The sequence below is a fragment of the Carya illinoinensis genome, chromosome 7 (assembly GCF_018687715.1).
Source record: "Carya illinoinensis cultivar Pawnee chromosome 7, C.illinoinensisPawnee_v1, whole genome shotgun sequence".
NCBI lineage: Eukaryota > Viridiplantae > Streptophyta > Magnoliopsida > Fagales > Juglandaceae > Carya > Carya illinoinensis.
In genome coordinates this window covers 32,634,309-32,660,074 of record NC_056758.1, presented here as the reverse complement: position 1 = coordinate 32,660,074, position 25,766 = coordinate 32,634,309, and the positions used below count along the sequence as shown (strand labels likewise).

The 25,766-nt window shown below is 37.8% G+C and overlaps 2 protein-coding genes across 3 annotated transcripts; one reads left to right on the top strand and one right to left on the bottom strand.

Moving 5' to 3' along the window:
- The first annotated feature begins 1,414 nt into the window (after window positions 1–1,414).
- On the top strand, window positions 1,415–25,668 carry LOC122315255 (paladin-like). Of its 2 annotated transcripts, XM_043131072.1 has the most exons (19): window positions 1,415–1,920; window positions 14,187–14,318; window positions 15,093–15,164; window positions 16,679–16,749; window positions 16,873–16,972; window positions 17,064–17,162; window positions 17,982–18,108; window positions 18,207–18,340; window positions 18,422–18,481; window positions 18,668–18,903; window positions 19,197–19,626; window positions 20,428–20,751; window positions 20,887–21,489; window positions 21,645–21,818; window positions 22,149–22,379; window positions 22,468–22,751; window positions 23,487–23,771; window positions 24,381–24,503; window positions 25,162–25,668. In XM_043131072.1, the coding sequence occupies exons 1-19, from the start codon at window positions 1,564–1,566 to the stop codon at window positions 25,292–25,294; spliced, it is 3,975 nt and encodes a 1,324-aa protein (XP_042987006.1). In that variant the 5' UTR covers window positions 1,415–1,563; the 3' UTR covers window positions 25,295–25,668. The 2 variants fall into 2 exon arrangements, with proteins under 2 accessions (XP_042987006.1, XP_042987007.1); XM_043131073.1 differs by lacking the exon at window positions 24,381–24,503.
- LOC122315256 lies at window positions 11,856–14,023 on the bottom strand. The gene is made up of 2 exons (XM_043131074.1): window positions 12,330–14,023; window positions 11,856–12,054 (listed from the first exon to the last, which is right to left on the bottom strand). Exons 1-2 carry the CDS (start codon window positions 13,267–13,269, stop codon window positions 12,017–12,019), a joined length of 978 nt encoding a protein of 325 aa, XP_042987008.1. The 5' UTR covers window positions 13,270–14,023; the 3' UTR covers window positions 11,856–12,016.
- Window positions 25,669–25,766: the final 98 nt, after the last annotated feature.

Sequence of the window (25,766 nt, the reverse complement as noted above, 5' to 3'; positions counted from 1 at the left end):
TTTGTAATTATCCAACTTTTGTTTGAAGAATAATACTATATATAATTATTTTTATTTTTATTTTTTTGCATTTTATTAATATTATTAATTACATCAATTTTTTTAATATACAACTAATTACATCAATAGAATGTACAAAAAAATATAAAAATAACTGCATATATAATTTTTATTATTTGAAACTAAATTACAACAAATTGTTGGAAAATAATTTATTTCAAGTCCTTACTCGTAGAAGTGAAAGAAAAATAAATACATAAAATAGATTAAACAATATTTATTACTGTTCAAAATATTTATAAGGACTAATAAATGGTATAGGATTTACATAAATTCTCCTAATGTGAATAAATATTCAACTAGTGCATTTAATACTCCTCTCAAGATGAATTAGTAGTAATTGTTCTAGAAGATTATCTTAATTCGAATAAATATTTAACTTTTAACTAAAATTATATCATTTCACTGTCCAAATAACTCATAAATTTGATATAGATGGCGTGTGGGCACGAGTTCAATGGAATGGAAGCGTGATTAAAATAATTGTGAATGATTGTGATACCATCTTTATCTATGGGAAGTCGAATGATTGTAATATCAAGCCATGCATGTTCATTCAGCGTAGAGTATATAGAAGCGTGACGCTATTTTAATTTCCACGTGTTTGTTTATGTATTCATTTGTGAGAGTAATGCTAGTATGTTTCTTTATTCACTTTATCTCATTAAAAGAAATTAAAAATACAAATATAGTAAGAATAAAGGAAATTTAACATTTCATTTTTTTTCTTTTTGTGTTTTCAAATTTCATTTTATTTCTAATATATATATTTTTTATTTTTTTAATAAACCAAGTTATATTGCTAGAGGCTCTGCATAACATAGTAGCATTTATTCATTATAAAAAATTTCTACATATAGTCAAATATTTTATTTGAACAAAATTATTTTACTATATGTGCAATCAAATATAAAACTCTATAGCTAATTATATACAAAATAAAAATTTTATATGCAGTTATTTTGTGAAAAAAATATCCGACTAATCATATCAATAGAGTGCATATAAAGTACGTAAAAGTAATTGTACAGAATAGTTGTTAGATTTATTTTATAATAAATTTTTTTAGAGCAATGTTACATACAGTCACTTTTGCGTATTCTCTGCGCACTCCACTGATATGATTGGCTGGATTAATTTTTTTTTAATATCCAACCAATCATATCACTGGAGTGCATAAAAGAATGCGCAAAAATGACTGCACATAGAATTTTTATTTTTTTTATAATTTACATTAACTATAGAGTTATATTTATGAAATTTATTTATGAATCGAATATTTTTTTATATTTTAAAATTTCCACGTCTATTTATAAGCGAGGGCAGAGGATTTTCCCTTAAAAAACAGAGGGTTGGTGGCGTTGGGTGATGAGATGGGTCTTGCGCATACAGAGACAAGGTAGGCGGGAAAGCATATGTTAATGGCAAACGCGGGATGACAAGAGAATCATAAAACCAGTAAAAGAAACAGAGCAGTACTGCACCCATACCAATACTTTATTCATGCACACAAGTTTCACGTTGCGTAGTCTCGGGGCCCGGCGGGGACTCTCTGCCTGCGCATACTACAAAACAATATCCTCCCAACTCACAATCCCAAGCTGCGGACTTACAGAGGGCACACTCTTGATTTGCTTTAGAATTAACTTCGAGTTAAGAAAATCTGCGCAAGTGTTCGTGTGGAGGAGTGTAGCAAGTATGGAGAGAGCAATGTCGATACCCAAGGAGCCAGAGCAGGTGATGAAGCTGAGAGGGGGATCCGTGCTGGGTAAGAAGACCATTCTCAAGAGTGACCATTTCCCTGGCTGCCAGAACAAACGGTTGTCTCCCCAGATCGACGGTGCTCCCAATTACCGTCAGGTTTTCCCCTCCTTTTCCCTATTTCGGTAAATTTTCTTGGATGTCTTGTTGATCCTCCGTTGTTTGACTTTTGTTTTGTTTTGATTTTTTTTTTTTTTTTTTAAATTCTTTCTATATCTTTGGTAAAGTTTAATCGGAAGTTGTTTGCGACATGAATTTCAGGGTTCCTCTGACTTATCCAGGCTAACATAAATTTTTTTCCCCTGATTAATTTCACTCCTCGGATAGCTCTTTTATCTTCTTGGAAACGGACTTATCTTTCTTCGGAAGTTGGAACAGTGCTTAAAAAATGCTACTTGTTGTAATGCTCTTGAATGCTATGTATTTGGTAGTTCCCTTTTTTTGCATCTGCTTTTGGTGCGCCACCACCAACTTACCTCAAAACCTGCGATTTCAAATGTTGGAGGTTTTTATTAAACTTCTATGACCACGTAATATGCATTTTGGGAGGGACCAATTTGTGCCTCGTTTGGTCTATTCATTTCCTTTCTTTTCACTTCACCGATCTTGCTTAATTTCGAAAGTCACTGATTGTGTTGCACTGCGTAATAAGGTTTTGTGACAAAAATAGAAAGAAAACAGTTGTGGGAAAAATATTCTTTCCACTGAGAATTCAATATGGTTACACAGCAACCACTATGGCCGTTATATACAACTTTGGTGTCCTCTGCTCAACACTGATGTAGAGAATAAAAAGGACAATACTAACAAACGTATTGACGTGTACAAATTCACATGTGACAAAAAGTAAAAGGAATCTTCTAGAACAATTACTACTAGTGCTTTTAACACTCCCCCTCAAGATGGACTATATATGTTTAATAGTCTCATCTTGGAGATTAAAGCTTCAAATTGTTGCTGTCCTAAAGCCTTGGTGAAAACATCTGCCAACTGCATATTACTCTTGACATGCAGTGTCTTGATTAGTCCTGCTTGAAGCTTTTCCCTCACTATATGGCAATCGATGTCTTTGTGCTTTGTCCTCTCATGAAACACAGGGCTAGCAGCCATGTGTAAGGCTGCTTGGTTATCACAAAACAGTAATGCAGGATGTGGATGAGGAACATGCAAATCCTTAAGCAGTTGAACTAGCCACATTAATTCACAAATTGTTGATGCCATCGATCTATATTCGGCCTTTGCAGAACTTTTAGAAACAGTACAATGCTTTTTGGACCTCCATGAAATCAAAGAATCTCCAAGAAATATGCAAAGCTAGTAACACTTCTTCTGGTATCTATGCACCCAACCCAATCCGCATCTGCAAAGCCTTTTAAATGCAGTTTTGACTTAGAAGAGAGAAAAAGACCCTGCCCTGGGTTTCCCTTAATGTATTGCAGCACTCTATGTGCTGCTGCAAGGTGTGTATGTCTAGGCTTGTCCATAAACTGAGAAAGCACTTGAACCACATATGAGATATCTAGCCTTGTAATAGTAAGGTATATTAGTCTGCCTATCAACCTTCTGTATGTTGTAGGATCATCTAGCAAGTTGCCTTCCGTTCTGCTCAATTTTAAATTCTGCTCCATAGGGAATTTCTGCACCTTACTTCCTAACATCCCACTATCTTCAAGGATTTCTAAAGCATATTTCCTCTGACTAAGAGTAATCCCTTTTGCTGTTCTAGCTATCTCAATACCCAAGAAACTTGAACTTGCCATCCAAAAATAGTTTTAGTTCCTCAACTGTACTCATGTCATTAGAGGCTATTAGTATATCATCTACATACACAAGCAATGCTATAAATAATGATCCAGTAACTTTGGTGAAGAGAGAGTAATCTACAATGGATTGAGTGAAGCCATGAGTGATAAGGGTCCCTGAGAATTTGCTAAACCATTATCTCGAGGCTTGCTTTAAGCCATAAAGAGATTTGAGTAATTTGCACACTTGCTGAGGCTCCCCCTGTTTAGCAAAGCCTAGTGGCAAACTCATATACACTTCCTCATGAAGCTCACCATGCAAAAAGGCATTGTTAACATCTATTTGGATGAGGTGCCAATTATAAATTGAAGAAAGAGCCAACACCATCCTAATAGCTTAATAGTTAGCATTTTGGCAATAGGTGAAAAGGTCTCATAATAATCAAATCCCTCTTGTTGGGTATAACCCTTGGCCACTAATATGGCCTTGTACCTCTCAATGGACCCATCAGACCTAAGTTTAACCTTGTAAACACAATGACAGCTAATAGGAATTTTATTAGCAGGTCGTGTAGTGAGTTCCCAAGTCTGATTGGCTTCTAGGGTTGCTACCTCTTCTGCCATAGCCTTTCTTCAGTGAGGGTGACACACAGTCTCATGAAAAAATTTTGGTTCATAAATGCTTGATAAATTTAAAGTGAAGGGTCCATGAGAAGGTGAAAGATTATCATAAGAGAGAGTAGAAGCTAAAGGGTGAGGATTACCTACTTGCAAAGGACCATTTGTAGAAGGGGATGGTTGGAGTGAGGTTTGAGAGGGAAGTAACCTGTGATGAAAATCAGACAAGTAGCCTGGAATTTTTCAAATTCTAGTGGAGGTACAAGCAGGGAAGACAGGAGGTATAAAAGGGGAAGGTGAGGAGGCATTAGTAGGATCAGTAGAATTAGCAGAATGAGTAGGAGAAGTATCGTGAGATGAAGAATTAATGTTAGTTAGAGATTCATCAATAGGAACATCAGGAAGATCAGGTAATGATAAAGGGAGAACAAGTGAGGAATTTTCAGTTGATGGTGGAGGTGGTAAAACAGAAGTTAGAAAAGGAAAAATAGACTCATGAAAGACCACATCTTGAGATACAAAAACTGTTTTAGTAGTGAGGTCAAAGAGTTTGTAACCTTTTATGGCATAGGGATAACCAATGAAAATGCATTGTCTAGCACGAGGAGAAAATTTATGTCTATGACTAAAAGGGGTAGTAGCATAGCAAGACATCCAAACCCCCTTAAGTGACTAAAAGTGGGGCTGTGTTTATAAAGGGTCGTAAGCTGGCCCGGACACCCCCAGATATCAAAAAAAGAAAAAAATGTTTATAAAGGGCAACATAAGGTGAGATATCACCTATAATAGGAGATGTTGCTGTCATAATGCAATCACCCCAAAATGAAAGTGGAACACCATATTGAAACCTAAGGGATCTAGCAATATTTAAAAGATGCTGATGCTTTCTTTCTATCCTAGCATTTTGCTGTGGTGTTTCAATACATGATGTTTGATGAACACAACCTTTAGAATTGTCAAAGTTAGGCATAAGGAACTCAAGTCCATTGTCAGTTCGAATATTTTGAATGATAAGACCAAACTGAGTTGAAACAAGAGCAAAAAAAGAATGCAAAATGGACCTAGTATCTGGTTTGTGTTTCATTAAATAGGTCCATGTCATTGTATACAGTCATCCACAACACAAAGAAAATACTTAAACCAGAATAAGTGGGCATAGAAAATGGCCCCCAAATATCACAATGGATAAGATCAAAGGGATTAGAAGCAACAGAGGTGCTGACATTAAAAGGTAAACGTTTTTGTTTTGCTAGAGGACATGTAGTACAATGAAAAGATTTTGAACAGTGAATTGTAGAATCTAGTTTATGTAGTAAACTAATTCTAGAGGCAGAAACATGCCCAAGTCTAAAATGCCATAAGTCAAAAAAGGAAGGTGCAACAGGAATACTAGAAGCATAATTATTTTTTTGATGAATAAATAATTTTATTGATCAAAGAATGGCAACGCCTGAATTACAACTCTGATGCCCCACCTAAGTGGGCACATTAGAGGCAAGAACATCTCGAAAGGCCATGCCATTAAAATCTACAGCTATGGCCCATCTACAAAGAGTTCTAAAAAATAAAAGTTTAAGCTCCTCCAACGATCTTTCCTGGTCTTCGAAAGTCTGCTCATTACGCTCCCGCCACAAACTCCACAAAATGCAAATAGGGATCATCTTTCACATAGCTTTAATCGGTTGCTTGCCTCTTATGCTTGGCCAATTGGCCAACGCCGCCTCAACCGTTTTTGGCATCACCCAGACCATTGGTGAATGAGCAAACACCTCATTCCATAGGGTCCTTGCTACATCACAATGCAACAGAAGATGATCTACCGACTCTCTCCCTCCTTTGCACATACAACACCAGTCTGCGATAATGATCCTTCTTCTTCTTAGATTATCAGTTGTAAGAATCTTACCCAAGGATGCGGTCCAGACAAAGAATGAGGCTTTTGGAGGTGCCTTGTGGCTCCAGATCTTTCTCCAAGGGAAATGAGAGTTGGACTCTGGGGTGAGGGCCTTATAGAAAGACCTAACGGAGAAAATACCTTTTCTTGCTGGCGTCCACCACATGACATCTTCTTGTTGGCTGTTTAATCTTATGGAGTATATGAAACTGTAGAAATCTGCAATGTTACTTCTCCCAGTCCTGTACTGCCCTATTGAAATTAATATTCCAAGTAATCCGTCCCCCCAACACCTCCATAGCATCCGCCACTGATACTTCCTTTGCACTCGCCAATTGGAAGAGAGAAGGATACAAATCTTTTAAAACCTTGGTATCACACCACACGTCGCTCCAAAATTTTATCCTAGATCCTATTCCCACCTGACGCTTAACAAAACAGTTAAACACCTCCCAGCCTCTTCTAATGTGTTTCCACAACCCAACTCCATAAGCCCCTCTAACTTCTCTAGTGCACCAAGCCCCCATATTTCTTTTCAATAACCAATTTCCATAGAGAGTTTGGTTCCTTGGCAAATCTCCATAACCATTTGCCTAATAATACCCGATTGAATACCCTTAAGTTTCTAACCCCCAGCCCTCCCCCCTGAATAGAGCGGCACACCTGTTTCCACTTAACCAAGTGAAACTTGAACTCATCCCCCAAACCCCCCACAGAAAATCTCGTTGGAGCTTCTCAATACGGATTGTCACACTTGCTGGTATTGGGAATAGAGATAAGAAATAGGTGGGTAGGTTAGATAGTGTACTCTTTATCAAAGTGATCCTTCCGCCTTTAGACAAGTACATTCTTTTCCACCCCGCCAAACGCCGCTCTATTTTCTCAATCACTGTATCCCATATTGAAGAAGCCCTCGAAGCACTCCCCAATGGAAGTCCCAAGTAAGTCATAGGGAAAGAAGCTATCTTACAACCCAAAGTTCTTGCCAAGAGGCGAATATTAGGGACTGGCCCAATTGGCACCAGTTCTGATTTTTCCAGAGAAGCAGAATTATGGAAGGCTGCTTGTTTGAAAAGGTAGAGGACATCTCGTTCTTCACCCACTCCAATCATCCTCTTGCTGATAAGGTCTTGAATCAAACAAGTATGAGGCAAGAAAACAAGAGAACAATTAGAATGACTAGTTAGTTTGCTAGCAAAAATTAAGTTGAAATGAAAAGAGGGAACATAAAGAACATTAAGTAAAAGCAAATCAGGGGTTAGTTGAACTGTTCCTATGTGGGCGACAGAAATAGAAGAATTATTTGAGAGTTTAACAAGTGAGGAGGTGGAAGAATAAGAGGTAAAAAGAGCTAGATCAGTTATCATGTGATCTAAGGCACCCGTATCAAGGATCCAAGTGGGAGGAAAATAAGGTAAAAGGAGTTGAGAAGATGAGAGGCATGCAGTACCTGAAATGTTGTGAGAAAAGGTTAAATTGGCAGATTGAGCAGCAGAACCTGTTGGCTTCACAGAGGTGGAATTGAGCATGGATATGAGTTGTTGGTATTGCTCGTTGGTGAAGGACATGGCAGTAGCTGAAGCATCATTAATAGAAGCTGTAGATGTCTTGTTCTTAAATTTAAATCCTGGAGGGTAGCCATGGAGTTTATAGCAGCGGTCCACAGTGTGTCCCAATATGCCACAATGACTGCATAAGGGCCTGTCCTTGCCATCAGAAGGAGGGGGTTTGATTGATTGAGCAAGATCTTGGCGAGACAATAAAGCCATGGATTCAACATGTGGGGTTGGGAGAATTTCACGTTGCTTTTCCTCTTGGTGAACCAAAGAAAAAACCTGGTTAATGGAGGGTAAAGGGACCATAAGGAGAATTTGAGCCCTGACTAAAGAAAATGATTCATTAAGGCCAACAAGAAACTGCATAACATATTGAGACTGTTGGGCAGAAACAACCTCCGTTAATGCACCACAAGAACAGACAGGTAAAGGCTTATAGTTAGTGAGCTCATCCCATAAGCCTTTAAGAATTGTGTAATATGCAGAGACAGAGAGAGAGCCTTGAGAGAGGCCAGAAATTTGACGTTGAAGCTGGAAGATTCCCGGACCATTGGCTTGAGAAAAGCGGTTACATAAATCATTCCATACTTCCTGAGCATTGGCAATATAGAGGACACTATTTGCAATTTCTTTGCAAACAACATTCAAAAGCCAAGAAAAAATCATCTGGTTGCAACGGCACCAAGCACCAAAGAGAGGGTCAGTATCAGAGGACGAGAGATTGACCCATCAAGAAAAACGTGTTTGTTTTTCTCCTGAAACAGAGAGTGGTTGAGACACAAGCATGGCACCAGCATGGATTCCATTGCTGTTGATTTCAATGGAATGGTCCTCCATGATTTTCTTGTCTCTCTTGCGCTCGCTTAAGGGGGCAGTTTCTTGAACATACTGGGCTAGGCCTAGTCTTTGATTAATACAGTTTTGATTACCTATCAAAAAAAGAAAAAGAAAAAAAGAAGTAGCCATGAAAAGGAATGAAGATGAAGAAGAAAGGGAGGAAAAACTCTTTTCTCAACTTCTCTGATACCATACCATGACAAAAATAGAAAGAAAACAGTTGTGGGAAAAATATTCTTTCCACTGAGAATTCAATATGATTACACAGCAACCACTATGGCCGTTATATACAACTTTGGTGTCCTCTGCTCAACATTGATGCAGAGAATAAAAAGGACAATACTAACAAACCTATTGACGTGTACAGATTTACATGTATGACAAAATGTAAAAGGAATCTTCTAGAACAATTACTACTGGTGCTTTTTGTCAAGATGATTCAATACCTCCTGAGTGAGGGTTTCCTTTCATTATATAGGCACAAGTGTGCAAGATACAAGGCTGAAATCAAGGCTAAATTACAGGAATTAAATCTATTTACAAGAAAGGAAACTATGACTATGTACAAAATCTGTCTAAGTATGGAAAGTCTGCTATCTAAATAAGGAAGTAAATATATACAACTCATAACAGAAAATAAGGCAAGTGGAGACGTATCATGCTGTCATTAATCTGTCTAAGTATGGAAAGTCTGCTATCTAAATAAGGAAGTAAATATATACAACTCATAACAGAAAATAAGGCAAGTGGAGACGTATCATGCTGTCATCCCCCTTCAAATTGATGCTGGTCGGTCAAGAAGCATCAATTTGCCCACAAGAAACTGATGACGGTGTCGTGTCATGGCCTTAGTAAATATATCAGCAATCTGGAGGTCAGTAGAAATATGAGGAAGAGAAATGATGTGAGTGTCCAATACTTCCCGAATGGAATGACAGTCCACCTCAATGTGTTTCGTGCGTTTATGAAAAACGGGATTGGCAGCAATTTGAATGGCACTAGTGTTGTCAGCGTGGAGAGGAGTAGGATCAGACTGAGCGCAACCAAGCTCAGCAAGGAGACCACGAAGCCAAAGAATCTCAGAGCAAGCAGCAGACATCGCACGGTATTCAGATTCAGTGGAAGATTTGGAAACACGATCCTGTTTCTTACTCTTCCAAGAGATCAAGGAGTCACCAAGAAACATGCACCAGCCTGTAACAGAGCGTCGCGTATCAGGACATCCCGCCCAATCAGCGTCACTGTAAGCCACAAGATTAAGAGAAGTCCCAGTAGGAAAGAACAGGCCACGGCTAGGAGAGCCGCGAAGATAGCGAATAATACGACGAACAACAGCAAAATGTAGATGACGGGGAGCCTGCATGAACTGACTAACCTGCTGGACAACAAATGAAATATCAGGCCGAGTAATAGTCAAATAGTTCAGGCTCCCCACTAATTGTCGATACAGAGTAGGATCAGAGAGGAGATCACCCTCGTCCTGACGATATTTCGTGTTTACTTCCAAAGGAGTATCCACAGAAGAAGTATCCTGGAGACCAGCCAAAGTAATCAGATCCTGAGTATATTTATGCTGATTCAAAAAAATGCCAGATAGATCAGTATGAACTTCCAACCCCAAGAAGTATGTAAGAGGACCAAGGTCCTTCATATGAAATGAGGCTTGAAGATGCTGCTGCAGTTGGGTGATCAAGATAGAATCCGTCCCAGTAATAACAATATCATCAACATAAACCAGAAGAAGAACAATTCCAATCGATGTTTTGCAGAAAAATAAAGAAGAGTCATATTGACTCTGCTTAAAGGAAAATTGAAGCAAAGTGGAGCGGAATTTATCAAACCATGCACGAGGAGCTTGTTTCAACCCATATAACGAGCGTTTCAACTTACAGACATCTGAGGGAGAAGAAGAGGACAAACCAGGTGGAATGGTCATGTATATCTCTTCTTTAAGGTCGCAATGAAGAAAGGCATTTTTGACATCCATTTGATGAAGAGACCAGCCTTTAGAGGCAGCAACAGAAAGGACAGTTTGCACTGTAGTCATCTTAGCCACCGGAGCAAAAGTCTCCTCATAGTCCACTCCATACTCTTGCCTATTGCCAAGTGCAACCAAACCGGCCTTATATCGATCCAGAGTCCCATCGGAACGCAGCTTGATAGAATAAACCCATTTGCAACCAATAGGTTTCACCTGAGCAGGACAAGGGACAACATCCCATGTATGATTATCTTGAAGAGCTTGAAGTTCATCAGCCATCGCCCCACGCCAACAATCATGTTTAGCGGCCGCAGAATATCCGGACGGAATAGGAATGGAAGACAAAGTAGTATGAAGAGAGGTATGGGAGAAACCATACCGATCAGGCGGACGAGACACTCTGGTCGAACGACGAGGAACTGTGATAGTGTCCGGATCACCCGTAGAAGATGCAGTCGGAGCAGGCTCAAATGGCGGATCAGGCTCAGGAAGGGGCAAAGTAGGATGTCGTCTTTCATAGACAAGGCCAGGTTTGAAGCGAACAGAAGAAGAAGTCAAGTCATCAAAATTAGGCAAGACAGGCATCTCAGGCAAAGACTCAACATGAGAAGAAAAGAATGACTGATTTTCAAAGAAAACAACATGACGAGAAATGCGAAATCGGTTAGAGCATGGATCATAGCAAACATAACCTTTGTGCGAAGTACTATAACCCATAAAAGCACATTTGACCGATTGAGCAGATAGTTTATGACGCTCATGGGAAGGTAAATGAACAAAACAAACACAGCCAAAAGTATGCATATCAAGGTAGCTAGGATGCCGATGATAAAGACGAAAGTAAGGAGTTTCAAAATTTAGAACACTCGACGGCAATCTATTAATTAAATAAACAGCCGTAGACAAGGCTTCAACCCAGAATTTAGAAGGAACAGATGATTGAAGCAATAAAGTACGAACAACATCCAACAAATGTCGATTTTTACGTTCAGCGACACCATTCTGCTGAGGTGTATAAGGACAAGAACGTTGAGAAACAATGCCACGTTGTTGAAGAAAATCATGAAACTCACTAGACATATATTCACCACCTGAATCAGTCCTTAGAATTTTAATGTGAGAAGAAAATTGAGTCTCAACATAAGCAGTGAATTGTTGGAAAACAGAGAAGACCTCAGATTTAGAACGAAGAAAATAAATCCAGGTATACTTCGTATAATCATCAATGAAAGTAACAAAGTATTTATAATTGGCATGCGAGATAACAGGAGAAATGCCCCACACATCACTATGAATCAAATCGAAACAATGTTCAGCATGACTACCATGAGAAGGAAAAGAAAGAGACTTACTTTTACCTAATTTGCATGTGGAGCAATCAAAAGAAAGATGAGAAGAAAAATTATTTTTATTGCCCAACAAACCAGAATTTATTACATGAGATAAAACAACGGAATTAGGATGACCCAACCGTTTGTGCCATACTTCATACTTATTGTTCACAGTGTGACAAGCAAACGAAATAACAGTAGGAAGAGAAAAATGTAGAGGAAATAAACGTCCAACTTTAGGCCCCTTCGCGAGTATCTGGCCCGACACCTGATCCTGCACAAGACAACCATCACGAGAAAAACGAACATCACAGTTGTTATCAACCAATTGTCCAACAGATATAAGACTAGTAGAGAGCTGAGGTGATACAAAAACATCCTGAACAGTAGAATCAACATCCCCAATAGCATGAATAGGTAACTGACTACCATTAGCAATTTGAATGTGTGATGAGCCATTATAAGGCCGAACATTGCTAAGAGTATCAGAAGAGCTAGTCATGTGATTAGACGCACCCGAATCAACAAGCCATGTAAGGGAACCGTTACCTTGCAGCCCTAAGGCTGAAAATGCTGAAATAATCATTTGCTGAACCATCTCTGTAGTAAGAGTAGAAGAATCTCCTGTAGTAGCAGAAGAAGAGGAACCCACAGTAGCCTGATAAGCATTAGCCTGACGATTCTGGGGACGAGTAGGACAATCTTTAATAATATGGCCCGGCTTCTTACAGTAGTTGCAAGATTTTCTGGCACAGTGGGCAGCAATATGTCCGTATTCCTTGCAGCTGAAGCATTGAACGTTCCGCATGTCCCGTCCCTTGCCTTTCCCGTGAGCAGCGTAAGCCACAGCATTGGGTATCATTTTGTCATGCTGATAAGTGGCCTGGGTGGCAAGACGCTGCTCCTCACGAAGTAACTCCCCAAAACAAACATCCAAAGAGGGCACAGGATCACGGTTCATCAAATTGGAGCGAGTGACCTCAAATTCAGGTCGTAACTTCATTAAAAACTGATCACGCTTACTTTGTTCATGAACGGCCTGCACAACAGAGAGAGAAGCTTCCGGAACCTTGGCATAAATCATGTCAGTAAACTCTCCCCACAGAGTATTAAAACCAGAAAAATAATCTTGAATAGAGAGATCGCCCTGAGTGTAACTGGCAATCTCATATTCTAATTGAAAACGCCGGGCAGTATTGTCCTGATTATATACTTTCCGTAAGTATTCCCACATAGATTGAGCAGTCTTATAAGGCCTTAGATTGAGAACAATAAGGGGATCAACAGAGCCTAAAATCCATGTCATCACCCTAGCATCTTTAATTGTCCATTGAGCCAACTTAGGAGGCTCAGTAGGAGCGGGATCACTACCATCAATATGACCCCATAAATCTTTCCCCAAAACAAATAAGCGAAATTGAAATTCCCAAGCAGAATAATTTTTACCCGTAAATTTCACAGTAAAAGAATCTGAAGACATGATGCTCATAAAATGGAAACCAGCCAAGAATAATACTGCTGCACGTATCTACTAAGCACCAAAAAAATTAAACTCACAGAAATGCCAAGAAGCTCCTGCACGTAAACTGCCGAAAGCTACACAGAGACTGCCGAGAAGCCCAAATCTGTCACAGAAACTGCCGACAGCTACAAAACTCCAAGAAATAGCACAGCCCAGCAACAACGACAGCAAGAAACCAGCACAGACAGTGCCGACGGGATGAAAACTGACACCCACCACCAAGAAAAAAAATAATAGCAGCCCAGCCACAAGCAAACAACTCACAGAAAGTGCCGACAGAGTCAACACTAGCCTCCAACCAGAAAAAAAATTATCCCACGAGAATGAACCAGAAATATTCCTTAAGGTCTGGCTCTTGATACCATGTCAAGATGATTCAATACCTCCTGAGTGAGGGTTTCCTTTCATTATATAGGCACAAGTGTGCAAGATACAAGGCTGAAATCAAGGCTAAATTACAGGAATTAAATCTATTTACAAGAAAGGAAACTATGACTATGTACAAAATCTGTCTAAGTATGGAAAGTCTGCTATCTAAATAAGGAAGTAAATATATACAACTCATAACAGAAAATAAGGCAAGTGGAGACGTATCATGCTGTCATTAATCTGTCTAAGTATGGAAAGTCTGCTATCTAAATAAGGAAGTAAATATATACAACTCATAACAGAAAATAAGGCAAGTGGAGACGTATCATGCTGTCACTTTTAACATTTTGGCTAGCATGAATTAAAATTTTATTCTCGATCTGTGATCCAATGCACATTATGGAGTGCCTGTATCTGTGGATGCCTTTGTATATTCTCTGATGCATTGTTATTCTTTTTAATGTATTTTTTATTATATTTATTTTTCCTTTACAATTTATGGTTGCTATTAATAGGCCGACTCATTACCTGTTCATGGTGTTGCAATCCCAACAATCGATGGAATCCGCAATGTTCTAAAGCATATTGGGGCTCAAATACATAGCAAGCAAGCACAAGTTCTATGGATCAGTCTTCGCGAGGAACCGGTAAATTCATCTGTTACCATGACACTCTATTTCTAGATGAATATTTTCACATACAGATATCCTTTAGTTTATGTTTGACTAATGCTCTAATGCAATAAGCCAGTCACATTTAAGGCATTGACGATTGATCAAGACCCTACGAATTATCAGACATCAAAACATGAAGCTTTAATAGGAAACATGTTTCTCAGTGAGAAAAGAGAAGGATACTTTTAGCTGTATTTGGTGCTATCAATCTTACTGACATTTTATAGAATCTCAAAAGAAAGTAGAGCTTGATGAAGGAATAAAGACTATAGTTAGAATTTCATTATAGTTTATTTGTCACAGATGAGAAATTCAAACCTAAAATGAGTTTACCTGTTGACAATCACAAAAATCCTGAGTTATAATTTATCGTTGTTTCCTTTTGCGTATTGCGTAATAAATAGAGAAGGTTGAGATAGGTTGTCAGTATGGATAAAAGTTTTATCGTATCTAGTTATTGAATCTAAATAGTTGGGATTACCGTTTAGTAGAGTTTTGTTGACAGAAACTAATAGTCCATATAGAATAATGTCATCCATAATGTGGTGAGTATTTAGTATTGTATCTCTTGTGCATCACTGACCACGGAACCCTTTGAATACATGAATACATGAATGTTTCACTGTAATTCTGTGTACAAAACAGTTTAATCAGAAATTAGGCACTAGGACGTTCAAAGTCTCATCTAAAATACAGGCTCCCTTTGTGTTCCAATTTATGAATTGCTCCTTCCTATTCTTAAATCAGGTGGTCTACATCAATGGGCGTCCCTTTGTTCTGCGTGATGTGGAGCAGCCCTTCTCAAACCTTGAGTATACGGTATCTTATTTCAAATAAATTTAATTATTATGATTTGACATATCTTTTGATAAATGTTATAAGTTCTTGCCTTTGTAACTTTGTATTTAGAGTACGACTAATTGTGTTCTAGCACTCGTAGCTATGGCCTTACATTTTTGGAATTACTAGTACTTGAATGTGATATTTTATGTTATCCTTTGGGGTTTTGGTGTTGCAAATATTTTACATGCTTTACTTTTTAAGTTTGAAAGGAATACAAGTAGAAGAGAGGTCATCAATGCCCCAAAGAAGGCCTAAGCCTCATATAGACCTATACTCTAAAAGAACTAACCAATGGTACAATTAGAGCTTGTTAGAATCATTATAAAGAGCTAGGACCTTTTGTATTGGATCGTACTCACCACCTATACTCACTCACAATGGGGTATTACATTCCCACCCCTTAAATTCCTGGTTGGGCCATTCATCATATGGGTGCAAATCCCACATTTTTGGAGGGGATTGGCTATGATATCATTTGTAACACTCCGAGGAAGGCCCAAATCAGATCTGAACTTGTATTCTAAAAGACTAGTCAATAGTACAATTGGAGTCCCTCGGAATCATTATTAAGAGTAAGAAATTCTCCTCCCATGCAACGTGGGATCCTATTCATTAACTATACTCACTCACCATGGGGTATTGCAATCTTCCCCCTTAAGTTTTTCATCAGATGATTTCATTATAGGTGACATGGTTCAAGTTCCACACTTTTGGTTGAGATTGACTATAGTACCATTTGTAATGCATCAAGAAAGGCCCAAGCTATATCTGAACCTATACTCCAAAAAGATTAGTCAATGGTACAATTGGAGCCATTAGGAATCATTATGAAGAGTAAGAACTTCTCCCTCCCAAGCAATGGAGGATCTCATTTACCATCTATGCTTACTCACTGCAGGGTATCAAATCATCATTTACAAACTTTGTTTATACATACATACTATAGATATGTCATACATACATAGGTACATACATATGTGTCACTCAAACTAGGGATGTTTTTATCCTTATCAGTTGAAAATTTTGGTTGAAAATTTTGGTCTCATTACACCTTTATTTTCAATAAAATCAAGACTATCTATTGATTTACTTAGAGATGCAGCACTTAGTCATGATCTGGGGCTAGATGATGGTAGGATATATGGGAGACATGCGATATTTGATTGTTCTATCAGGCTTTGGGAGGTAAATTCGAGCTTATTCTTTTTTTATAAGTAAATGATTTTATTCATAATGGAAAAGTAGGCATAGCCCAAGTAGATAATAGTTGGGTTGCGTATTAAAAAGAGTAATCTAATAGATACCAAGAAATAATGAAAATCAAGCCCATTGAAGTCAATAGCTTTAGCCCATAAGAATAACGTATTAAAAAAGAGTGATCCTAAGATAGCCTTCTTTGTTTGGTGCACTATGGAGATTTCGCTAGAGCATGAAAAGAAGGTTTCTCGAGGGCGTGGTGCAACTTGATTTTGATTTTTTATACTATTCAGGGAATCAACAGGGCTAGGGTTGAACAAATGGAAGCACGATTGAAAGAAGATATCTTGATGGAAGCTGCAAGGTATATTCTGTTGATGCACTCTGTAGAATCTGTACTGTCTTACCTATGATTCATGGGTGTCTTTGCCATGGATTACTCCAGATTTGCATGATAGCAAACTTTATTGTGCATCTGACATAGCAGATATGAAAATAAGATCCTTGTCACTGATGAACTGCCAGATGGTCAGATGGTGGACCAGTGGGAACCAGTGTCTCGTGATTCTGTAAAAACACCATTAGAGGTATTGCCGTTGGAAGTCATCTCACATTTGAACAACAGGACTGCTTCACCAGTTTTCTTAGAGATGATTTAAACCTATTCCCTTGTTGTAGGTGTATGAGGAATTGCAAGTAGAGGGGTACCTTGTTGACTATGAACGGGTTCCTATAACTGATGAAAAACCACCAGAGGAGACGGATTTTGATAGTTTGGTGAGTTTTGATGTTTTAAATTTTAATTAGAATGGTGATTTTAAATTAATTAGTACGTGCTGGCATGGGATCACCAGTAATCCCTTTTTTTGCTAGTTCCTTTGTTCTACATTTGATGACTTGGATAAGTTTGAACAATGTTACTGAAAGTAATTGGGTTCATTATTTTATTGCCAAGCTGCTGCGTTTGTGAGAGTCTGGAGGCAACTTGTGCTTCATATATTGTGGATATGTTTTTCATTCAACCAAAATTCTTAAAAGAAAATGTCTAAACTTTTGTCTAAATAAAATGAGATCTTAACCATCCAATACCTAGTCTAGATTTCCAAAGACGCAAACCCACTTGATTGACTTGAGGTTTGGTCACAAATTGTCAGATGGGGAAAACAACTAAAAAGATGTTGTGGTACATATTGAAGAACGAGAAGCTAATATTTGATTTTTTTATTCAATATTTTTGTATAATTAAATTTTTTTAACTGATCCTGAAAAAGAGGGGGCAAAAATGGAAACACAGATAAAAATATAAATACAAATATTTCACAATCCATTTTTCTTTGCCTGGCAATGCGAGAAGCCCCCTCTTTTTATTGACAATTAATTTATAAAACTATTCCATGTGTTATGCCCTCTCTTGTGCTTTTTATAAATTCTATTTACTTAACAAGAAATATTTAAAAATATTTGTGGTATGCTATTGTCATTTGATTTAATTACTTTTTGCGAGACAAGGATGATTATTTAACATTATTGGACACCTCTATGTGATTGAATTCTTCCGTTACGATCAGTCCATTTCTTTCTTCATTGTACATTCAGGTTCATAAAATTTCTCAAGCCGAGATAAGCAAAGAGATAATTTTCAATTGTCAAATGGGGCGTGGACGAACTACAACTGGGATGGTGATTGCAACTTTGGTCTATCTCAACCGAATTGGATCTTCTGGTAGTCTTATTACTTTTTGTACTTTACCATTTAAGCAAGTTGTGCAGCTTTTAGTGATAACAAAGTCTAATGTTGTAAGTTATTTTCCCATGAAACAGGCATTCCAAGAACCAATTCCATTGGGAGAGTGTCTGATGCTGGGGCTAATGTTGTTGACCATTTACCTAATTCAGAAGACGCAATTCGTAGAGGAGAATATGCTGTCATAAGAAGCTTGATTCGAGTATTAGAGGTATTTGAAATTTTCTACTTGACCAACATTTGTTTATATTTTTATTTCATAAATTTCTTACCAATAGTTACATGTCTTTAGGGGGGTGCTGAAGGAAAAAGACAAGTGGATAAGGTCATCGACAAGTGTGCATCAATGCAGGTTTGATGCTCTGATTTTACTCTCATTCTGGTGAACTTTTGAAGTTCATGTCTAATTTTGTGGTTTTTCTGAAACAATTTTTTTTTTCCTTGTATGTCTTGTTGCTTCCTTAATATACATTTATTGCCTTGTAGCTCTGGGGTATTATTCATTTCATATTAAGTGTTTCTTTAATTTCAATTGCAGAACTTACGTGAAGCAATTGCCACTTATCGCAATAGTATTCTAAATCAACCAGATGAGATGAAAAGGGAAGCATCATTATCCTTTTTTGTGGAGTACTTGGAAAGATACTACTTCCTTATATGCTTCGCTGTATATATTCATTCAGAGCAAGCATCCCTCTGTTCCAGTTCATTTGACCATAGCACTTTTTCTGACTGGATGAAAGCAAGGCCAGAACTGTACAGCATTATTCGTAGGTAAGTTTTCATAGAGAGTAGTGTATGTGCCCATAATAGAGATTAGCAATTGGAGAATGATATTCCTATATGGTCACCCAGTCAGTTAGAGTTCATGCATAATTAGTTCTTTAACTATCTGTTCTTATCACTTGTATGGAGCATCTATGGAGTAATTGTTGGATTTTTGGTTGAGACATTGCTTTATGGTTTCATTTTGTTTAGACTGTTTCTTACTCATTGTTTACTTTTCCCATGCATTTATGGCTAACTCCTTTTATTTTTTTATTTATTGCGATTTTGCCTTGTTGCAGACTACTCAGGAGAGATCCAATGGGTGCACTTGGATATGCAACTTTAAAGCCATCTCTCATGAAGATTGTTGAATCTACCAATGGCCGCCCTTGTGAGATGGGTGTAGTTGCTGCCCTGAGAAAAGGAGAGGTTCTTGGGAGTCAAACTGTTCTTAAAAGTGACCATTGTCCTGCTTGTCAAAGTGCAACTTTACCAGAAAGAGTGGAGGGTGCACCTAATTTTAGAGAAGTCCCCGGGTTTCCAGTTTATGGGGTGGCAAATCCAACCATTGATGGAATTCGATCAGTTATTCAGAGGATTGGCAGTTCTAAAGGCGGTCGCCCTGTTTTTTGGCACAACATGAGAGAAGAACCTGTAATTTACATCAATGGAAAACCTTTTGTTCTCCGTGAAGTAGAAAGACCATGCAAAAACATGCTGGAATACACGGTAAAAATCTGTAATTTTAATTTATTTATTTTATAAGTAGTACTACTTATACCTTTGTCAACTTTGTTATACTGGTTAAGGTAGTATGGAGGAGTCGATATGGCTTCAAGCTGACTCTTTTATTAGACCCCAGAAGTTATTGGGTTTACACTATTATATATATTACACATGCAAATACAGGAATGTAGAAATAACAAACCGCGTGTTTTATACTGATGCAATGTACTTTTAATATGGGGTGGCCTTGTCATGAAAGAAGAGTGTGACGCTTGGTTACATTGACTGGACTAATGTCACTGCTGTCATGTCCCAGGACTCTTATCATAGACCATTATAGTTTTTCCCCCTCTATTTTGCAATACAAATATGTAGAAAAGCCACATCATAAATGGTCACTGTGTTTCCAGTCTCCATTGGAACAATATCTAAACTTGCAGTGGGAAGAACTAAAAAAGTTGTGGACATTCTGAAGTGTGTTTGCGAGTAATAGATCTAAATAAGTATTGGCCTAATATCTGAGGTTTAAATGGCTGATAGAAAAAACAGTACACAATTGCTTACCAAAAAAAAAAAAGCATATACATTTTGGCATTCACCTACTTTGACCGGTGAAGATGATGAGCAGGTTTTGTAGAAATGGAAAATATCACACAACCCTTGTTTGAACATAGCAGTTCAATGCCATCAGAACATTCCTTGTTTGAAGTGCACCTGTTTTTTGTGGTTTCTATTAACAGTTTAGGATTATAACTCACACTTCCTATAGTTGGTGAAGTTGCAATCATTATTTGATTCTTTCAGGGTATTGATCGTGAGAGAGTTGAAAGAATGGAAGCTCGATTAAAGGAAGACATCCTTCGGGAATCTGAACACTATGGGGGTGCCATAATGGTTATACATGAAACAAATGACGGGCAAATATTTGATGCTTGGGAACATGTGAATACTGACGCTATTCAGACCCCACTTGAGGTTTTTAAAAATTTGGAGGCTGATGGTTTTCCCATCAAGTATGCACGTGTGCCCATCACTGATGGTAAAGCTCCTAAAAGTTCCGACTTTGACACATTGGCAGTGAATATTGCTTCTGCTACCAAGGATACTGCTTTCGTTTTCAATTGCCAGGTTAAGATTTTCATTCTTCAGTTGATTTTGCTTTGCATGTGCATGGAGATGTAGATGTTAGTATATTTGTGGAATTTCCCAACTATTTATTTTCTTTCCATTTCTTTACGTTATATGCTTTTTTAATATTAACAGATGGGTAGAGGAAGGACAACAACGGGTACTGTAATTGCTTGCCTTCTGAAACTTCGAATTGATTATGGAAGACCTTTAAAAATCCCGCATGATGATATGAATCACAAAGAGGAAAATGGTGGCACTTCAAGTGGCGAGGAAACAGGCGGTAGTGTTGCTGTATCAACCACCTGTACCACAAAAGTAAGATCTGAAAAGGAGCAAGGTCAGGTTTTTGGCATAAATGACATTTTGTTGTTGTGGAAGATAACGAGATTATTTGATAATGGAGTGGAATGCCGGGAGGTCTTAGATGCTATTATTGATAGATGTTCTGCATTGCTAAACATACGACAAGCGGTTCTGAACTATTGGAATGTATTCAATCAACAAGATATTGAGCCAAGGGTAAGGAGACTTGCATTGAACCGTGGGGCTGAGTGCTTGGAGCGGTACTTCCGTTTAATCACCTTTGCAGCATATCTTGGAAGTGAAGCATTTGATGGGTTTTTTGGGCAAGGGGAATCCAGGATGACATTTAAGAATTGGTTGCATCAGAGACCAGAGCTCCCAGCAATGAAATGGAGCATAAGATTAAGGCCCGGGCGATTTTTTACTGTCCCTGTAAATTCTCTTCTTCTTTGTTAAAGCTGATTTATTTTACTATATTCCTAATAGACTCGGGGCACAATTAAATGTAGGGTTTTTGTTAATTTTATATTATTTTAACTTTGACGACTTACATATGATTTCGCACTTATTTTGATTTTGGAATTCAGGAAGGGTTAAGAACACCAGATGAGTCCCCACACGGTGATGTGGTGATGGATGCCCTTGTTAAGTCCCGTAATGGTTCAGTTTTGGGTAAAGGCTCCATACTGAAAATGTATTTCTTTCCTGGTCAAAGAACTTCCAGCCGTATACAGATTGATGGTGCACCATACGTTTACAAGGTATATAATTTCTGTAGAAGTATATGATTACCATTATCATTAAATCCCTCATGCCTAAGGTAAACAAAGAATATCTAATACAAACCTACTGGATCATTCTTGAGTAAGTAGAATTAGTGTGTCTTAGAAGTTTTAGGAATAAGTTTATTTTGGTCATTAGGCATTTCCTTTCTGATTAAATTTATTGATTTTGTATAGATACATATTTCTTATATATTCTTTTCAGTATTTGCATCTGAGGTGAAGCAAGTTGGAGGGTGTTTTTTGAGATTTACTTTTGTGCAATCAACTGAGAATTAAGGGTAAAAGTTCTTGAAATTTTTATTTCAGGTAGATGGGTTCCCTGTGTACAGCATGGCAACTCCAACAATTGCTGGGGCAAAAGAGATGTTAGCATATTTAGGTGCCAAGCCTGAAGCAGAAGGCTTAGTTGCTTGTAAAGTGATATTAACTGATCTGAGAGAAGAAGCAGTAGTTTACATAAATGGCACACCATTTGTCTTGAGAGAGCTAAATAAGCCTGCCGATACACTCGAGCATGTGGGAATCACTGGTCCAGTGGTATGTCACCATGAATACTTTTTAATTCTAAAAACAAGTCATTAAGCCACAGTGGTTTCCCCACTTGCTTTTTCTACTCATTATGCAGGTGGAACACATGGAGGCAAGACTAAAAGAAGATATATTATCTGAGGTCAGACAGTCTGGTGGACGGATACTTTTACATCGTGAAGAATATAGCACCGTACCGAGTCAGTCCAGCATCATGGGATACTGGGAAAACATTTTAGCAGATGATGTGAAGACTCCTGCTGAAGTATATGCCGCTCTGAAAGTTGAGGGCTATAATATAACATATAGGAGAATACCATTGACTAGAGAAAGAGAGGCTTTAGCTTCTGATGTCGATGCAATCCAGTACTGCAAAGATGAGTAAGTGTTCATACCTAACGTGTATGCTATGAGCAATATGGCTATTAAAAGATCAGTGATATATTATAGTAGTAACCAATTTTGTTACAGCTTGCTGCATCATAGTTTAATTGAGGGCTGAAAACGGTCCACAGGTGGCATTTTGTTAAAAAAAAAGTACAATCGCTAGATGACCTCATAAGTTGAAGATTCCATTAAGCTTCTTACAAATTTATCCCTATGTCTATCAACATCCAATCCAACATTTCTTTTCTTCCCATTGTCCGTCCATCATATCTTTTAACATCTGTGTACAAAACAAAGCTGTTTGGTTAAATTTCTCACTGTCGTCTTATTCTTCTTTCCTTTCTCAAAAGTAACATAGCTATTGGAGGTTAGATCACCTAATCATTACAAAGAAAAAAGTTGATAATGATCATAACAATGATAATGTTGATACACCCAAATCATGAACTTTATTTGTATATGATCAGGTGTTGATCCTTAGACTTTAATTGGTTTGTATTTATAGAAATTTCCAGTTTTCTTCCCTTTTTTTATGAGTAATTTTTTTGCCCTTTTTAAAACTTCTTTGTGCTGCTGCTCATCCAAAGGCTGCTACAGCAGCAGGGGTGACTGGATCATTAGTTCGGCATGTTTCACTCAGGCTGCATAATATCTTATATGGCTAGCTGCACAATAATTTTTTCCTTAATTTACATAACGAACTAAAATTAACAATAACTTTTTGTATAGTGCTGCAGGGTGTTACCTTTTTGTATCGCATACAGGGTTTGGAGGAGTTGCCTATGCAATGGCAATTACATGCATTAGACTTGGAGCAGAGGCAAATTTTGCATCAAAAACTCTGGAGTCATCAGTTGATACAAATCTACTTTCTAGGAATGAAGAGAACTTGCCTTCTCAGGCTTCTGATGAAGAAGCTCTGAGGATGGGTGATTACCGTGACATACTAAGCCTTACAAGAGTACTAGCATATGGTCCCCAAAGCAAAGCAGATGTTGACATCATTATTGAAAGGTATGCCATTTCTTGGGAACACCAGGGGTAGTGGTGATATTCCACTGTATTACGCCTTAAGTTCCTTGTTGTAATAAAGAATCTTGTTGGTGTGCCTTTTTTTTTTTTGGTTTTTTTTTGGGGGGGGGGGGGGGGGGGGGGGGTGGGATGGTGGTTGGGGGGTTGTTTGCTGAATACAAAGTGCCTTTGTAATTAGCTATTGCTTTCTTTGAGTATTCGTGCAATCGATTGGCTTTTGTTTTATTTTATATTTTTTAAAGATTTTTGTTTTTTTAGTCTCATTTTTACCTTGGGAAATTACTCTGGCCCCAACTGCCATCTCTTCTGCAATGTGCCCCAAGTTACCAACTTTGATACACTGTATCTTCAAATTACTAAAAACTTGCAGACTTCTTGTTTCCTTAAAGATTGGACCATCTTGGCAAACATATAAATGGGTGCATATTGTAATTTTTTATAGATTGAGGATGCAATGTGTAAAGTTGATAGTTTGGGGCACATTGTAAAAGGGTTAGTAGTTTGGGAGTGCAAAGTGGAATTTTCCCTTTTAGCTTTTAGCCATTGGCTTTTTCTAAATGATGGCACTAAGTTTGTTCATTCGCTTTAAAGGTGTAGGGGTGCGGGGCATTTACGAGATGATATTCTCTATCACAGTAAGGAACTTGAGAAGTTCCCAGATAGTGATGATGAGCAGAGAGCTTACAAGATGGATATGGGTATTAAGGCTTTAAGGTTGGTTTGTGCACGCATCTTTCTAATAGCATTCACTTACTGGCTTGTTCTGTTCCCTTTTACTTTTAGTAACTATTTTTCTTTTGGTAAGTGGCGATCATATAGGTCAATAATTATCATTAGATGAGTTTAGACTGTAGAGCTTTTAAGGTAAGGAAGTGGCTATTTGAGGAGATAGTTTGCTATCATGCACCGTGGTGCCTGATGACTCTTTTCTGAGAGAGTAACTGCTAGTTTGTGCTTCTATTTTAAGGGAGAGAGCAGAAATTTTGGTTTGCAGTATGTGGTCTTTAAACTTAAAGTGCTTCAAGCCGAATGATATCTAGTTATGCTCACTTTTAATTGACTAACAAGTTATCCGCATTTCATTCTGGGGGCAAGGCTTCTAAGTTTCTTCTCTCCCAAGTACATGTTAAAGGATGAATGGGAAATGACTCATGTTGTAGTTTAAGTTGCATCCTTTTAATTTTCAAGCTACTTTCCTATGGATGGTTATTTGCATTCGAGAATAGACATAAATTTAATGTTTGCATGTTAGCTTAAGTGGAGAACGTTTCAATAACTACTGCATGCATGATCTTCAAGCTTTTAAACGCAATGTTTTACTTTTCTTATCGCGCTCTTCCATATAACGAGTTCTTTTGTATCCATCCTGCAGGCGGTATTTTTTCCTAATCACCTTCAGGTCCTATCTTTACTCCACTTCAGCAGTGGAGATGGAGTTCGCGTCGTGGATGGATGCAAGGCCTGAACTTGGACATCTATGTAACAACCTTAGAATAGATAAATGATTTCAGTCGTATAACAATGCTCATATATTAGATTTGTGTAAGCTGGCAACGCCCGGAAAGACTCAACTCCACTTGCCAGAAAATCAAACATCCACATGAACTGAAAGAAAAAAAGGCGAAAAAACAAGAGAACCCAAGAATGTTGCAACGTGAATTCTAGACAAAAGGGTAGCCTCTACGGTCCATAATCGAGAACCCTATCCTCGTAAAGTGATGAAACTTCCAAAATTTCTTCGAATTGTCAGAATATTGTGTTCGTAAGAGTGGTTTGTGACATTTATTGGAAGTTTTAGGAAGAGAGTGGTTTGTAACAATTATTGTTCAAGTGTGCTCAAGAATTTGGGTCATCTTAATCGAGTTCTTATTTTTCAACATTATTTTGTTTATATTAATTGAGTTCTTATATTGTTTGGATTGTGAGGTGGTTTCATCTCATCATTATAATTTTTTTAAAATTTCACACAAAATATTA

What these genes read in the sequence shown, in the direction of transcription:
- LOC122315255 (XM_043131072.1), top strand. Translation starts at nt 1,564, where the DNA reads ATGCACACAAGTTTCACGTTGCGTAGTCTCGGGGCCCGGCGGGGACTC. An exon ending in TCAGTCTTCGCGAGGAACCG is followed by an intron (nt 14,319 to 15,092) that starts GTAAATTCATCT and finishes TTCTTAAATCAG; the next exon opens with GTGGTCTACATCAATGGGCG. An exon ending in GTTGACATCATTATTGAAAG is followed by an intron (nt 23,772 to 24,380) that starts GTATGCCATTTC and finishes TTCGCTTTAAAG; the next exon opens with GTGTAGGGGTGCGGGGCATT.
- LOC122315256 (XM_043131074.1), bottom strand. Translation starts at nt 13,269, where the DNA reads ATGAGCATCATGTCTTCAGATTCTTTTACTGTGAAATTTACGGGTAAA. An exon ending in TTCAGCCTTAGGGCTGCAAG is followed by an intron (nt 12,055 to 12,329) that starts GTAACGGTTCCC and finishes TGTCTTGTGCAG; the next exon opens with GATCAGGTGTCGGGCCAGAT.